Genomic DNA, 18,114 nt, shown 5'->3' with positions numbered 1-18,114 from the left:
ATGTGTTCCTACACATGTTCTAATTCCAAATAATAATCATAGGTGGGTAGACTCCTATTTCCTATTAAGGTGATATAAGACAGTTCATAAATTACCAATGATCACTAATATATCTTATACATATCAAATTCAGACACTAATTTAACTATTGCTTAATACCAATAAATTCAGATCAAAACAGTAAGATCTTTCTCACAGCTTAGTGCAGTACTTTTGATGCTCTAGTATTAATTTAATAACCAATTGATTCAATATTGCAATAACAAACTTCTACTTTGTCTACTCTTATAAAAGAAATATACAATGAGAGTTACAAGGACACACCAAATCTAAGAATGAAATTCAAATATTCAAATATTTAGGGTCTCAGAAAAGCTTTTTCCATCAATTAATAAAATCTCACAAATTACAGTAGCTTTGGACATAATTATTATCAATATTAACTTGTCTTTGCAACAAATTAGCTTACAAATAAGATAGCAGGCCTTCTAAATCACACAAGTGTTCATTGAACATGTACACATTATATCCTGGGGCGGGGGATATATATATATATATATATATATATATATATATATATATATATATATATATATATATATATATATATTTTTTTTTGGTGGGGGCAATGAGGGTTAAGTGACTTGCCCAGGGTCACACAGCTAGCAAGTGTCAAGTGTCTGAGGCTGAATTTGAACTCAGATACTCCTAAATTCAGGGCTGGTGCTTTATCCACTGTTCCACCTAGCTGCAAGAGGGGTGCATTCCTAAAGACCTACTCTATGGCGAGTTAGCCCCAGGCCAAAGACCTGCTGGACGCCCCCCAGCTTTGCTACAGAGATGTATGCAAGCCAGACTTGAGGGCTCTGGGAATTGACACCAGCAGCTGGGAGGAGATGGCCAAGGAACGCCCTTGATGGATCTCAGTACTCAGGAACAGTTTTTGTGCAGCTGAGATGGGCCTCCAAGCTCTGGAGGAAGAAAAACGAATGAGACGCAGGGACCGACGGGCAATGGAGAGTGCAGTTTTCAGATGTCCTTGTTGTGGTAGGAGCTGAGGCTCCCGCATTGGACTGCACAGCCACACTGTGGCTTGTGGCTTTTCAAGGCTCTGATCCATGGTCATCTGTGACTGGTGGAAGCCTACTACTACTACTACTATATATATATAAAGAAACAGTTTAAATTTTATCCTGATGTTAAAAAGGAATATTCACCAAGCCTTTATGAGATAAAATGCTCTTAACATGCTAAATCTCTCTCTCCTTTTTTCCTAAAACATAATCACACAATTAGACTGAAAAAAAGTAAAATCTTACATACTCATATTCTGCTCATATCTTCTAATTCCAATAAGAAATTACATTTTTACCAGAAGACACACACATGTAAGAGGTTTCACATAACAGCTGAGACCATTGTTTACCAATTTATATACTATAAGAAAATCTAGAAACATAATACCTTAAAGCATTAGGAATTTTTACAACTTGAAACAAAACCCATCAATTACCAATCAGTGTTATCAATTCAAACTGAGATAACTCCAGGACCACCACCCTTCACCCCAGCTTCTCCCACCCCTCAGGGAGACAAGACCAGGTGTGGCTGTCTCCCCAGTGGCCCCAGGGGGAGAGAGATGGCCAAAGTGATCCAGAGCTTCCCCTCATGAAACTTCCCTCAGCCACCACCAATTGGGGATGGTCCTCCCCCAATAAGGGAACCCTTCACAGTCAGATGATGACCCCACTGGACCACCACCATCCGTCTTTCACAAAAGTATCTGCTTGTCTCCCACTCAGGGAGAAAGGCATCCCAGAGAGCCACGCCTCCACACTGTGATCTCTCTCCATGAGAAGAAGTTTAGGGACCTCTCTCCTGGTTTCCCCTTCCCAGCCCCCAAATAAATCATTATTTCACTCCAATTAGATTTGTATGCAAGAGGAATTCCCAAGAACCCCCATACCAAATCCCCACCAATTTTCCCAATAATATTTTTGCTCTATACTTTACATAGAAAATCATTTATATAACACTTGCCCTATGCTAAACACTTTACAATCATGTAATCCTCATAACCCTGGGAGGTAAGCTTTATTACAGAAAAGTAAACTGAAACAGAGCTATCTAGTAGATTTCTTGGTGCCAAATATTCCTAATTTACCATAATAATCCTGATAGAAGAGTGTGATGTTTAAAATTTAAATGTGTGGTCACCTTAAATTTGAAGCTTTAGCATGAATCTTTGGGAATTAAGCATTTATTAAAGCATACCAAGTATTTACATGGAGTTCAGAAAGTTAAGAAAAGGCCTATCTAGCCTAGAGTAAATTACCCTTCTCTACTTTTCTTGAAACAAACTTAAGATGTTTCTGATTCAGTTTTTAAAATGCGTAACTAATAATAGATGACAAAGCTAAATGCTTATACATTCTAGTTGCTTAGAATCTGAAATCTGAAAGGAACTAGAAATTCTAAGCCAAATAGCGTGAATCTTATACCCGTATCTAACCCAGATATTACAGTATTAACCTAGGGATGAACCCTGGTAGGGTTCTTACTCAAGTCCTCCACCATGAGCCTGCTTCAACCATGAACTCCCCAAGAAACTGAGTGTGGAAGCTTTTTATAGGTCAGGAGCACGGGCGGTCCTAACACACTGCTTCAAGCTGGATTCATTAGCATCATCCAAATCCATTGGTCACTGGACTTGAAGATGGTCTCAAGTTAAGTTCAAAGTCTAGTTTCTGAGAACAATATCTTCTTAAAGGCTAGCCAGGTGTTATTACACTCTAGTTAACCTAAAGTAGGCTAATCAACAGTCAATCACTCTCACTTAATTCAATCAGTTTAGATTAATCTCCAGGTGGGCCTTTGAGTATCTGCTAAATCCCATTATTTTATCACAAGAGCACACATTCAGATCACATTTCTTTTAGGGAAGATTTTGGTTTAAAGCGAATCAACTGTGGATTTATAATAACTAATGGTAATCTTTTAATTTCTATGGCCTAATACTCTACATTTGTAAAAGAAAAATATGATCATTCATACCTCCCTTCCTACCCTTGAAATTTATCAGATGACAAGTTAAAGTTGCTTACAGCAGCTTTTCAGTTCCAAGGCTTTTTTTTGGCCTATAGATAAAGAATGTGGCTGAATGCTGAGAGGGTGTGGCTCATTCTCAATTTAGATAGCACAAGGCAATATTTCAGGTTCCATATAATAAGCACATTAACCATTAACCAATCTTTATGATATCCAGTATTTATATAACACTAGATTTCATGTCTTTCTAGAGATTTATCCTAACAGGTGGCTAGACTCGATTAAGTAGATGATTATCTAACCTTTACTAGTTGGAAACTGAAGACAGAGTTTGAAAATAAAACATTCTTATTCTGTCCACTTCACAGAAAACCATTATTACCTACATTCTGACAATATCTCTGATACAATGAACTATTAACTGTTAGACCCTTTTCTTTTACATGTTACAAATACACATTTCCTGATAGAGCATCATAATAATAATTTTAACTTTAAAATGAGACCAGGATTGATTCAATTACCCCTGAATCTATTTTCCAAATGATATCCTATAGAACCTCAATTGATAATTTCATCAGTATTAATTCACCCAAGAACTATTTATTCCAAGCATTCCATATTTTAACATATTTTACTTGACTTCAGTTTGTATTAATCCCCAAATTTCTTAACTAGATGGCCCAATCAAATTCACTAACCTTTTTCTATGATTTCCTTTCCTTTGTTGGTTTAAATTCATAATTAATGCTATATTCAGTTTTCTAATTAGTTTGCAAGACAATGCTAGAGTGGCAAATTTCTTTCTGCCTCTCCCACACTTCCTTAATCTAGCCAAGCATGGACTTCTAAATTCCAAGCACAAACTTACATTTTTGACAGAAACTTGAACATGACACAATTTTCAAAACACACATGAGAAACAGACACACTCCCAAGCAATTTCTATTTTCTGGAAGCTTCCTTTTTCAGTCCTTTTCCCTCCCCCACTGACATTCTCTTATCAGGGAAGAGAAGGCAGAGAGAGAAGAAAAGAGGGAAAGAAAATTTTCTTTGGCTTTTAACTTTTAAACAATTTTTGTGCACATCAACAAACAAACAAACAAAACAAAACAACAACAACAACAACAACAACAACAAAACCCAGCCATTTGCAATGCATCAGATCCACAAGGGGGCCCAGGTAAACCAGATAATTTGAAATTTGTATGCCCCAACCTTTTACCCTGAGGCAACCCCAGCCCCAAGGAACAGCCTATGATGGTGACTAATGCACTCCAGAGTCCATCCATGGGAGCAGACACCCCATGCCACTAGAGTATTATACCCAAATTCAAAACTCATTCATCCCAAAATATTTTATCTCATTTCAATCACTTTCTAGTTCTTCCCAGGAAATCACAGGTAAACACTTAAAGCACAGAACACATTTTTTTCCTTTCAGGTTTGTTTTTTTTTTCTCTCAGTACAAACAGGGTTCAATTTCTTTCTACTTGCTTGATCAGTTCCCTAAGAAGGGCTTGTCTTTTTAGGGATTTCTTTTTTTTTTCTTTTTTATTTTTTTTGCGGGGCAATGAGGGTGAAGTAACTTGCCCCGGGTCACACAGCTAGCAAGTGTCAAGTGTCTGAGGCCGGATTTGAACCCAGGTCCTCCTGAATCCACGGCCTGTGCTTTATCCACTGTGCCACCTAGCTGCCCCACTAGTGATTTCATAAGAGGCCACTCTTACTCAGTTCCTTCAACACTGGCCTTGGTGACTTTTCTAATTTGTGGGAGCTTCCTATAATCTATGCCTGGCCCCCACCAGAGTTTTACCTCAAACTCTGGCTTTTTAAACCACCCAGACTACAGACTTGAACTGCTTGGCCCCACTGGGGTTTTGCCACTATCTCCCAGCTTTCTTGACCACCTAGGAAGTACTCAACAGCCCTTTCCTTCCATGGGATCCATGTGCACAGACTTCTGTGGCTTGAAATTCCCCACATCTGATAAATTCTTACCCCTTTTCGATAAATTCTTGAGTGGGCATAATCCTTCCAAGTTTGCAATGTCTCCTCCTGCCAGAGTCCCTACCCTGTTCATCAGAAGTCAGATTCCCAGCCTCTGAGCTCCAGCATTCCATTCACCCACTGATAATAGTTCATCGAGACTTCCTGTCAAAAGAGTGCTGGAACCCGGAACCGGAAGCTCCTTTCAAATCACAATAAATATCAGTGGGAGCTCCAAATTATGAGGAAAATAAGTCCTACTCAATAATTTTCAGAGCAGTTGTGATGTGTCAAAGGCATATTTATTGTCATTCTCACAAGAATGGGTCACCCAATGTGCAGCTGATGTGTGTCCAAAAATGGAGGCTCACAGGCCCCTTTTATCCCGTAATCAGTAATGCAAAATGGCCCCTCCCCTTTTTCAAGGTTTTCAATCTATGTGGGAGAAGTAGCTAGTCAGACCAAGCATTTCCCAACCCTCTGCCTGGACTCTCCCAGGGGAAATTTCTCTATCTGAATCTGTGAATATTAACATTTGATTGTCTGCTTCTAATTTCCCAGGGGAAGTTTTTCTATCTGAATTACCCCACATCTGTGAATACATTCTCCCCAAAGGGTCTAAATTAGCCTTTGAATTAATCCTTATTGAGAGGAGACAACCCCCAATTTCCTCACATAATCTATGTACACAGATAAGCAAATACAAGGTTGTACCTAGATAAGCATTAACAAGGATATTTGAGGAGAATCTAAACAAGAACTACTGGGGAAATCATGAAAGATTTGATGAAGAACACAGTAACTGAGATAAGCATTTTAAGGAGAAGAATGGAGAGGTAGAGTTTAGGAAAGAGTACTGTCAAGTTTCTATGTAAAATGCATGAAGTAGGATAATATGTAATAAGTTAGAAAATGTATATTGGTGCCAGATTGTGACGGACTGTGAATGTTAGAATAAGTGATTTGTATTTTATCCTGAAGGCTATAGGGATTTTTTAAGCAAGAGAGATTTTAAGCAAGAAGGCTATATGATCAGACGTCAAATACCTTGTGGCCAAACCTCAGAGACATTAGAAAGATTGTTTTCTAGCTATCATGAAGGTAATTTGAAGAGAGGAGAGAATAAAAGTAGGGAGATAAATTAGAAGGCATTACAAGAATACAGGCAAGAAGTTATGAATACTTAAAACTAAGGTAATAAGTATGTGAATGAAGAGAAGGGGACAGATATGACAGATGATGTAGAGGTAGAAATGACCTGACTTAGCAACTTATTAATTATGAGAATGTGGAACAATCAATATTCAAGGATAATTCTAAATTCCTGAAGCTTAGCGCTAAGTGAAAAAAAAAATGATTTCTTTTCCCAGAAGCCAGGGAAGATTTTGAAGAAACCTAGGGCACAATTCCTCCCCTGCCACATAAAATGAATCCTATAAAAAGCACACCAAAATGCCAAATATATACCAAAGATGAGAGGAGGAAAAATAAAACAACCTGTCACAAAGAGGAAACAGGTAATAAGCAGGAAAAATGAAGGATGGATGAGATACCTGATTACAAAGACTTCTCAGTGATTTCCATTTGTAATGTCCCAAGTAATAAGCATCAAACACACAGGCAGCAGTGATTCCAAGTGCTTCCCAAACTAGATTAAAAAACAATTGGTAAACAGTTAACAAGTTAAATAAAAATTCAATAGAACATAGATGACTTTAATATGTGGTTCTGTAGGCAGCCAGCAGTGATCCTTACGTATGAATTAGTGCCCCTGCCCAACACACCCCACCCATTTCTATTTGACTTTGACAGCAATGCCCTAAGGCATTCTTCCTCAAATACTTTTTAGCTCTCTGAGATTAGCCTTTCTACTGGAGAAAGTCAGCCTCAGAGAAAAGGATGAAACCTTGTAAAAATGGAGAAAAGGCCTATCTTACCTTCCAGAGTCTGAAGCAGTTTCTCAGTTGGTGAATTAGTCAAGTACTTACATTGACATAAGGCAAAAACACTGTCCCTGTTCTCAAGGAGATCACATTCTAATGAGAATAGCAATATTCAAACTATGGGGATAAAAGATTACATATATTATTGTGTGTGCAAATATGACATAATCTCAGAGGGAAGGTACCAGCATTGTGGGACAAGCCAGGAAAAGCCTCTTGCAGGCTTTTGTAGGGTTTGAGCTGAGTGCCAAAGAAAGACAGGAGATGCAAAAAGTGGAGGCAAGAAGAGAGAGAGGATTCTAGATATAGAGGAAATCAGGAAAGAGATTTTCCTGTTTAACGAAATGGTAAAAAGGCTAGTATTATTGGTTGTATCATACCACATATGGAGAGGAAGAATACATGTAATAAGACTGGAAAAGGAGATAGGGACCAAAGTGTAAAGGGCTTTACATGTAAGATAGAGAATTTCATATTTGGTCCTGTAGGTAACAGGGAGCCACTAGGGTTTATTAACAAGGATGCTGAGGTGGTCAATCCAGCACTCTCTGATGACCAATGATCTCACTCAACTCTGGTGATCAAAGGAAAAAGGAAACAGGAAGAAGCTATTTCAGGAAGGACACAACAAAGCTGAGAGTACAAAAGGGAAAGGAATGGTGCTTAAAAAACACTTTTAGAGCAAGGTCAACATTTTAAAAGGTTGTATTGACTGATCAAGAGAGGGTAAAGCTGGAGCCAAGATGGTGGAGGAGAGGCTGTGACTCCAACAAGCTCCAGATAAACCCATCCACTCACTCCCAAATAATGCTGTAAAAACTAAAACCAAACCAAACAAAACAACCCCAGAGCAGACTAATGCACATAAGAACAGAGTGAGACTATTTTTCAGCAAAAGAGGGCAATTGGGATCACCTGCTGATCTGGCTGAACATCTCAGGGTTGAGTCTGGACCCAGCCAGGAACAGACAGTGCTTCCAGCATGCCTCAGAGCCTTCAGTGCTAGCAGATTCTTCTGAGGCTCCAATTGAGGACTGGAGAGGGTATACGGTAATAGGCCAGGGTGAAGTGGAGGTAGTCTCTACTGAAGTTGGGGTGAAGCACCCTGGTTCTGAACCAGTGGGCTGAATTGAGTGGTGGTGGCCCAGTGGGTGAGGGGCCACAGCCATGTCAAGCTTCCAACCATAGAGAATCAGAGTTCAATCAGACTTCTGTTTCCAGGTCAAAGAAAAAGCTGCCATGGTCACTCACAGGCCAGACAGGCTGAGAAGAAGCCCATTACCCTCTGAGCCATGCTGTAGCTCAGAACAGTGTGTCCTGGAAGCAGCAATACACTTTAAGAAGGACTTAACAGCCAAGAAATAGATGCTAAGATAAGCAGGCAGAGAAAGCAGCAGACCATCAAAAACTTCTTTGGGGGAAAAGTAGACCAGATTACACCCTCAGAAGAAGAAGATAATACCAAAGTCAAAGCTCCAACATCCAAAGCTTCTAAGAAAAATATGAATTGGTCTCAGGCCATGGAAGCATTAAAAAGGGACTTTGACAAGAAAGTAGGAGAGAAAGAAGGAAAGTTTAGAGAAATGGAGGAAAGAATGGAAAGAGAAATTAGAGCAATGCAGGAAATTCATGAGCAAAAAGTCAACAGTTTGAAAAGCCAAATGGGAAAGGAAATAGAAAAGCTCTCTCAAGAAAATAATTGCCTAAGAATTAGGATTGAACAAATAGACACTAGTGACTTTATGAGAAACCAAGACACAATAAAGCAAATCCAAATGAATAAAAAAAAATAGAGGATGATATGAAGTATCTCCATGGAAAAATAGCTGACCTGGAAAACAGATCCAGGAGAGATAATTTGAAAATCATTGGACTACCTGAAAACCATGACCAAAATAAGAGTTTAGACACCATCCTCCAAGATATTGTCAGGGAAAATTGCCCTGATATTTTTTCTTTTTTTTTTTTTTTAGTGAGGCAATTGGGGTTAAGTGACTTGCCCAGGGTCACACAGCTAGTAAGTGTTAAGTGTCTGAGGCCGGATTTGAACTCAGGTACTCCTGACTCCAGGGCTGGTGCTCTATCCACTGTGCCATCTAGCTGCCCCGCCCTGATATTCTTGAAGCAGAAGGTAAAATAGAAATTGAAAGAACCCACCAATCACCTCCTGAAAGAGATCCAAAAAGGAAAAACTCCAGGAATACTATAGCCAAATTTCAGAACTCCCAGGTCAAGGAGAAAATATTGCAAGCACCCAGAAAAAAGGAATTCAAATACTGTGGAGCTGCAGTAAGGATAAAACAAGATCTAGCAGCATCTACATTAAAATACTGGAGGCCATGGAATATGATATTTTAGAGGGCAAAGGTACTGGGACTACAGCCAAGAATCATGTACCCAGCAAAACTGAGTATAATGTTTAAGGGGAAAAAATGAGACTTCAATAAAAAAAGAACTTTCAGGCATTTTTGATGAAAAGACCTGAACTGAATAGAAAAATTGACTTTCAAATACAAGACCCTGGAGAAGTATAAAATGGTAAATAGGAAAAAGAGCAGATTGGGGGAGGGGGCAGTAAAAAGCAAAACACTTTCAAGGAAGGAATGGGTGAAGGAAGATAGATAATAGAGTAACTATCAAGGGGAAGGATTAAGATGGAGGGTAATACAGTTAACAATAGTAACCATGAAAGAAATGATGAGCAGGATGCTATTAGAAGGACATATGAAAAATGCAAACCATCAACAGAGATAGATAGAACTGAGGGTATCTGAATACAGATTGAAGTATGATTTTATTTGTTAGCTCCTCTTTCTAAAAATATTTTGTCTATTTTCATTTACAACCTGACTAATGAAAAGATGTTTTGTATAACTGCACATGTATGACTTATATTGAACTGCTAGATGAGGAGGGAGGGAAGAAGAAAATTTAGAACACAAAGGTTTTTTTGTTTGTTTGTTTTGGGGTTTGGGTTTTTTTTTTTTTTTTGGTGAGGCAATTGGGGTTAAGTGACTTCCCCAGGGTCACACAGCCAGTAAGTGTTAAGTGCCTGAGGCCTGACTTGAACTCAGGTCCTCCTGAATATAGGGCTGATCCTCTATCCACTGTGCCACCTAGCTGCCCCAGAACACAAAGTTTTAAAAAAAAATCAATGTGAAATGTAATGATGAGCAGGGGGAGTTCAGAAAGACCTGGAACAACTTCCATCAACTGATGCTAACTGAGAGGAGCAGAACCAAGAAAACATTGTATACAGTAACAGCAGCATTGTGTGATGAATAATAGTGACAGACTTGGCTCTTTATAGCAATGCAATGGTCCAAAACAATTTCAAAGAACATAATAGAAAATGCTCTCAATATCCAGAAAAAAAGAACTGTGGTTTAGGAATGCAGATTGAACCATATTGTTTCTACTTTAGGGCTCTTTTTTTTCCTTTTTGTGAGGTATTTCCCTTGTGTTCTGACTCTTCTGTCACAATATGACTAATGCAGAAATACATTTAATGTGATTGCACATATATAACCTATATTAGATTGCTTTCTGTCTTGGGGAGGAAGGAGGGAAGGCAGGGTGGGAGAAAAATTTGGAACTGAAAATCCTATGAAAACAAATCTTGAAAACTATCCTTATGTGTAACTGGAAAATAATAAAATACTGAACCAAAAAAAAAATTAAAGAGAGGATAAAGCTGACAGGAGAGAGAAATTGACAACAGAAGTAAAGAGTTTTCTCAATGAAAATGTCATGGGGGAAATAGTGGGGGTTTGTGATAGGGGTTCTTAGGAATTCCTCTTTAAAGAATTACACCTTCTTGCACACAAATCCATTTAGAATAAAATAATAGTTTATTTAGAGACTAGGGAAAGGAAACCAAGAGAGAAATCCTTGGACATCTCATGAGGAGAAGGCATGGCACAGAGTCATGGCTCTCTGAGACACTTTTCTCCTTGAGCAGGAGACAGGGAAATCCTTATATAGAGGACTAATGGGGGTGATCATCTGACTGTGGAAAGTTCCCTTATTGGGGGAGGACCATCATCCACTAGTGGTGGCTGGGGGGATTTGGGTGAGGGGCAGCTTGGGAACTCTCAAGCCATCTCTGCCCTCCTCATGCCACAAAGGCAGCAGCCACAACTAATTTTATCTCCCCAATGGGGAGCTAGAGACTGAAATGAAGGGTGGTGGCCCTGGAGCTAGCTCAGTCCCAATCCTGTACTGCTTATCTCTTTATGTGTGTCTGTCCTTTGGTTTAGTTTCTCAAGGAGAAGGTTCTTTTGATTTACCCCAGAAAACTTCTGGATTACCCTGGCCCATTCAAATGAGGTGCCCCAGCCTATAACAAGACATACTTTAAACCAATTCCCTATGGTTAATGAAAGTGTTACATTTTTTCCCCCCAAGGACTCCTGCAATGATGAAACAACTCAAGAATATCCAGGATGGTTCAAATGAGCATGGGGGGTGGGTGGGAATGAAATGAAAATACCAAAGAAACAGGGACAGAAATTATAACTTTTAATTTAAAAAATCAATAGTCTAACAAGATCGTAGAGAATTTACAACAAATGATAGAAATATTCTCCAATGTAGAGCATTCTCTGAATAGAATTATAGGATTATAATGTAAAGCAGAAGGAAAATTAATTGAAGAAAATCATAAGACAAGAAGATTGGAAGAATATATGAGAACATGAAACAAAAATGCTGAACTCAAAAATGGGATATAAAGGAAGTGACCCAAGGATTATATTTCCATAAAAAGACCATGAAAAAGGAAGCCCAAAAGCCACAGTAAAAGAAATCATACAGGAAAATGACTAGAAATATTTGAAGTCGAAGGTAAAGTACATATCACAAAGAAAAAAACAAAAATATTAAGTTTCAGTAACTGTCATCACAGTCAAACTTCAAAATTACTGTATCAAACAATGAATTATGGAGGCAACAAAAAGAAAAATGGTCATATCCAAAGGACAATCATAAAGTATAGCACAGGGTTGCTCCCTTTTTATATAAAAATCCATGAGAAATTTTGACTATTATTATTCTAAAAAAAACCCCAAAGCAATCAATTATCACTTTCAAATTTACCTACCCTGCAAAGATAAGCCTAAGCATAAAAGAAAATTCTTGGACCTTCAGCAAAAATGGAAGCAGTTGAGTCATTCTTTCAAATCACCACAAGTGAATATTTAATAAGCAAACTGAAGAAAAAGAAAAGAAAAAAAGTTGAATATTTTCAGATAGCAATGAAATACTAAGAAATGAAATGTTTACTTTCATCTGTTGAGGGATAGACAAAACCACAAATGTTATCTGGGGAGTCTTATGGTTTTTTTCTCTTTTTAAATTTTCTTTAACATAGTAATAATAAATTTTAAATGTTGACAATCATTAAGAAATTTAAAAGCATAACTGAGCTGTGGAATATAAAAAGGAAAATTAGAAGAGGGTTAAGAGGAAGAATCAGAGTTATCTTTCAGGGACAAAAAATATCACATTCCTTCATTAGTAAATCAATATCACCTGTAATGGGATACTACTAAAGGATTCCTCTCAGTGGGGAGAGGAGAAGGAGGAATAGGGAGACTCAGAAAGGAAAAAACAAAAACAACTGGTCAAGGTTTAAAAAGAAAGGTGGATTAACGATATTCAATTTCTCCCACTACCTTTGGAATGCTAAAAAGTAAAGAGAGACTTGGGAAGAGAGAGGGGACACATCTGAGAGGGAAAAGTTGGAGTCTCTTGTCTGTCATAGCAAAGCAGGGCTGTCATAAAGAAAGCACTTTCATCAACTTTATAGGACTACATAAATATAAATACGTAATTTTATTGGAAAATGTTTTGAAAAGTGTATCATTTTGTGCCTTCATTAAGAAAAATTTAATGAGTGGAGCAACAAAAATTCAGAATTGCTTATACCACAAATTCACTTTTCAATGAGCAAATTGTTCCCTACATTTAGATATGGTATTTTGTATTGCTTCTCAAGTCATCCACAATTTAACTGTATGTTAAATATGTTGTCAGCATTTCTTAGGATGCTTCACATTTTTGAGATAAGTAATCACAGGCTAAAACTATCTCAGTAAAACCCACTGTCCTAGGGAAAAAAAATCCTCATAACTAATGACTCAAAGAAGACATGGACATCATCAAAGCAACAGGAACTAAAAACAGATTTGGCAACAGGAAAGAGACCTCACTGTATTAGACTAGTGAAAAAAAAAAGTTCAGGAAGGCAAAGGAACAGTATAATGTGATAAGTACAATCAATCAATAATAATTATTAAGTTCCTACTAAGTGCCAGGAATTATACTAAGCACTAAGGATATAAAGAAAGGCAAAAGACAGTCCCTGCTGTCAAAGAGCTCAGAATCTATTGGAGAATACAACATGAAAACAGTTATGTACAAACAAGATATATACAATATAGATTGGAGATGATCATTAGAGGGAAGATGTTAGCATTAAGGAATAAGGAAAAGCTTCTTGTGGAAGGTGGCATTTTGGTTGGAACTTGGAAACCAGAGAAATTAGGAGGTTGAAATCAGCAGAAAGAATTTTGGTAGCTTGCATTTTTATAGGATTTTTGTTTCCAAAGAGTTTTCACATCCTTGCTCTTAGCGGATTCTTATGCTAACCCTATCTATAAGTGTAACAGGACACTTAATTGCTCAATAGTCAAAATTCAAAGGCATCAAGACCTAGATTTAGATCTGGGAGAGATCTCAATGGTCTTCTAAGTCAACTTCCTCTTTTACTTGATAATAAGTATTGGAGTCAGAACTAGAGCTATACCTTCTGATTCTTAGTGATTGAGTTAATAAATAAAATTACCCAATTCTATATAAAGTAAATGTTAAGATGTTGTACCCTCATTACTTAAATAGGGGAGAACAGTTCTCCATTAAATCAATCAATCATAGTCTTTAGACTAAATGTGAATGAGTGCTTTATCAATTAAGATTCTATTGAATGACCTGGAGTGACTTTGCACAGCAAGTGTGTTAGGATTGATTGAGGAAACCTGGTTACACCCTATGAGTCATTTATAAATCATCTTTTGGTTTGGAACCAAAGTGTCTAGCAATTTATTGGTAGAAGCCTCAAGCCAAACTCCCAAGAAGGAATCAGTTGGTAGTGCAAAAGGAAGAAAGGAGGGGAGAAGTGAATATCTCAGCTTCAGCATGAGCCTCTTCCACCTCCTCCCTTTGACTGAAAGAGAACGTTGGGAGGGTCAGAAGAGTTGGACTTTTTCATCATTGTACTAGCACTGTCCCCTCCACAGCATAGGATTACACAGAGTTCTTTGGAAAAGAAGATACAAAATCCTTCCCTTCAAGAAGCTTACAGTTTTGCTGAGGAGATATAACATACACTCATAGGAAATGAATACAATACTATAGATAATGATTTGTGGTTAATAGCTAAATCGAGCTTATCAAGTGCTAATGCCATGTAGGCAAATAGTCAGGAAACCTATGACTTCTAAAGTGGTTAATAATTTGACTGTAAGAACTGATATTAGTGATTACAAAAACACAATTTTAGTTAAGATTAATAGAGTAGGTGTTGATATCCTGGATTATTGGAAACCACTTTTATCAGTGCCTTGGAGGAAGACATAGATGGCATGTGGTTCTCTTGGGTGACATAAAACTATAGAGGTTAATTGATATATTAAATGTCAGAATCATTATTCAGGCAAACCCAAATAGGTTAGAATGATGGGGAAAATCTAATAATACAGAATGTAATAAGGATAAATATAGAAAGCCTTCCATTTCTGTTTTAAAATATAATGTAACTATGTAAGTAAAAAATTGAGCAGAGATGTGGGAACCAATAAATTATGTAATTAAGACCTGGTGGAATGTCAACCATATGAATTAGAAACCCCTCTAAATTAATGTGACCTTATCACACGTTAATAGAAGCATAGAGGGCAAAATGAGGAAGGCTATAGTACTGATGAACTCTTCCTTGGTTTAGACCACCACTGGCATATGGTTTTCAGTTCTGGGCACCGTATTTTTGCTAACTTAGGTTTGTTCAGAGGTCAGTGATTAGTAAAACCTATGCCATAAGAGGATGGGTTGAAGAAAATAAGGATGTTTTTCTGAAGTGCTTCAGGGAAAACCAATTACCTTCTCTGATTCAGACAATTAAATCTGTCTGATTATAAATTAGAGAAAGGTTGGGATTTGAGTAGGTAGAGGGAGTGTTGCCACAAGGAATTCTCATAACTACAAAAGGATGCATTTGGAAGCCTGTTATTTGGAAGAGGATTAACCTAATCCTGGTTGACCCCAGAGATAATTAGGAAAAACTGGTGGCAGTCGTAGAGAGGCAGATTTTAGTTCAATATAAGGAAAACATTCCTCATAACTGAAGATGTCCTAAAGTAGAATTGGCTTCCTTGTGATGCAATACAAAGTGTCATAATTGGCAGATCCTTGTTTTCTCCAAGTGGAAAATTGGCTATATTCTTTGCTTTTTTTATGCTAGATCTGTATCTTGAGGTAATTTGAGTAGTTTTAGATATCTTCACTCCAGAGTGTATGTCAGAAGGGAGGATATTATCAAAATAAGGGTTAAATTCAAAAATTTTTACAAAAATTTTCTGAATTTCACCTATGAATTTCATTTATTCCTAGTGAAAATGGAGAATTTCATTGAAAATTGTCTAACACTAAAATGTCTGAGAATGAATGCTATATTTATATTGTGATAGATAAAAATGTGCAAGTATTTTAATATATCTAAGTTGACAAAAGCCAACATGTTGAAAAAATAACTGATGCTGTGTTATGAATTCACAAGAGGTAATTTATGAATTAAGTAATCTTTTAAAAGTTTCTATAGTTTTTAATGAAGAACATGTCAAAGAATGACAAAAATTTCCTGCCTTAGAGAGAAATGCATTCTTTATCAGAGATAGTTTTCTTTTATTGGAAATTCTTCACAATGGATTAAGTGAACCATACAAATCAGGTTTCTAATGCTAATAAGCTTGCTTAAGCAAAAAAGGCTAATGGGATTCCCTCATTTGCTTACAGATTTTCAGACGTTGCTGGTTGGTTTTCAAGAAAGCATCCAGCAAAGGACCCAGAAGGCTTGAAAAATTTCCAGATGAAAAGGCAGCTTATTTCAGAAACTTTCATAAGGTAAGTTGGTAGTTTTCTGTGGCTGTGGGGAATAACTGAACCCTTGACAGCAACTGGTGGATAAATTTCTCTTGATAGATGAAATCTGCAGAGGCAAAAATGCTATCAAAAGGATAAAATGTCCCAATTCTGATAAAGTGTAAAAGTTATTTTTTTCCCTTTACTTTAATCATCTGGTCTGAATGCCAGTAGTATCTTTGGCAAATGAAAGACCTACTTTTATTGCTACTTTGCAAAATGAGATGACTCATCAGTCGACCAGATCATTTGTCAAGGTGCTGAGTAAGCACATTTCTTCTGTTCAGGTTAATTGTGAATTTGTTACTTTGATTTTAACTGTAAGCAATGTTTGAGTTCCACAACATTTCTAGAAACATTCTTGATATGATGAGAACACCATTTCCAACTCCCATCATTTTTCCAGCATCAACTTTCATGAACAGTTACTAAATTCACATCATAGACTGTCTCTGGTGACACAAAATCTCTCTGGTCACTGCAGTGACCCAGTGTGTAGCTCTATAGCCTGGATACCACTCCCCTTTTGTTTTTGTCATCCTTTGACAGAAGGACCATATTATTGAAAATATGAGTGTGAAAGCTTTTGACTTCAAAAGCTTCCATGGCATATATCAAGATATTAGAGTTCAGTGCCCTTTCTTACCCACCAATTAAAAGCCTATAGCTAGGACACTCATTGAATAGCTAAGTGGCACAGTACATATAGAGTGCTAGGCCTCCACTCAGGAGATCCTGAATTCAATTGTCACCTCAGACACGACCAATGTGACCATAGGCAAGTCACTTAACCCTGCTTGCCTCAGTTTCTTCAGCTGTAAAATGAACTGGAGAAGGAAAGGCAAACCACTCCAGTATCTTTGCCAAGGAAACCCCAATTGGGCTCACAAAGTGTCAAACACAACCGAAATGACTAACAGCAACCAGAAAACATTAAATAACATGTAGAAAGTTTGCTGAGGACTGACATTTTAGACAATTGTTATAGGTAGTCTCCCTCTCCCTATATGTACCTTAACTTCCCCCTTCTCCTATTTCTTCTCTCTTGCATTCTCTTCTGTTCCTTTCTTCTCTTCCTCTTTATTTTTTTCTCCTAATTTTAAACTAAAAGTATTGTGCACAAGCACTGATTACCTCTGGTAGTGACATTCGAAACTAAAGAAATATCTAATCCTTGGTTTAGTGTCTGCTTGACCAGAAATCACTAGCAGTATGCTTAGGCTGTCAGTCAATGGGCAAACCTTACCACAAGTTACTCTATAAATAACCAATAAGACTGATTGACCAAAAGCCAATATTTTGAACCTGGTAGATGAATACCAAATTCATAAAAGTAATTTATTAATAAACAATGCTCCCAGCAAAAACACACATGGGTTTTGTTTTGTTTTTCTGTTTCCTCCCAGCATGCTGTCAAAGGGTAGTAGGAGAAAATTATAACCAATAGAGGGCATTTTAATGGCAGAGTTTCTTAATACAAAGTAAAGGCATAGATTTCATTCACATGCAAACAAGTTTCCCCAAGTACCTTAATAACTGGAATCATTACATACAGTCCCTAAAATATTACTTTTATCATGTCAGGATTATGAAGATATGTTTTGTTATTGCAACTCACTCCTGATAACCCAGAGTGGACTAATTCAGATTGCAAGTGATTTAGGAAACCCTAAGGAATGTTAACTTATTCATGCTGCTATGATCAATTGTGAAAGAAAAGACTAATGTTAAATCAGCCCTTCCATGTTAAACAGTGGAGCATGAGTCCTCTTGGAGAACAAACATTAGGAGCTATTTTCAAGATAATAGGAAACTTTCTTTTAAAAAATAGTTTGGTTTTCTCTTTTTCCTTTTACATTGAAAAGTAGCATGTTCTGGTGGATAAAAATAAATCCAGTTTCAAAAGTCTCACTCATTACACATAAATGTTATATGACTC

The 18,114-nt window shown here is 37.3% G+C and overlaps 1 protein-coding gene across 1 annotated transcript in view; it reads left to right on the top strand.

Annotated features, from left to right (window-relative positions):
* DOK6 (docking protein 6) overlaps positions 1-18,114 on the top strand; it is a 718,344-nt gene that overhangs the window by 235,933 nt on the left and 464,297 nt on the right. The window contains exon 2 of the mRNA XM_043987624.1: positions 16,050-16,157. Coding sequence (XP_043843559.1) covers positions 16,050-16,157 — 108 coding nt within the window. The remainder of the gene's footprint in view (positions 1-16,049; positions 16,158-18,114) is intronic.

The sequence above is a fragment of the Dromiciops gliroides genome, chromosome 1, assembly GCF_019393635.1.
Source record: "Dromiciops gliroides isolate mDroGli1 chromosome 1, mDroGli1.pri, whole genome shotgun sequence".
In the NCBI taxonomy this organism is placed as follows: domain Eukaryota; kingdom Metazoa; phylum Chordata; class Mammalia; order Microbiotheria; family Microbiotheriidae; genus Dromiciops; species Dromiciops gliroides.
Note: the sequence above shows the minus strand (reverse complement) of the source record. Positions and strands in the feature narration are given on the sequence as shown.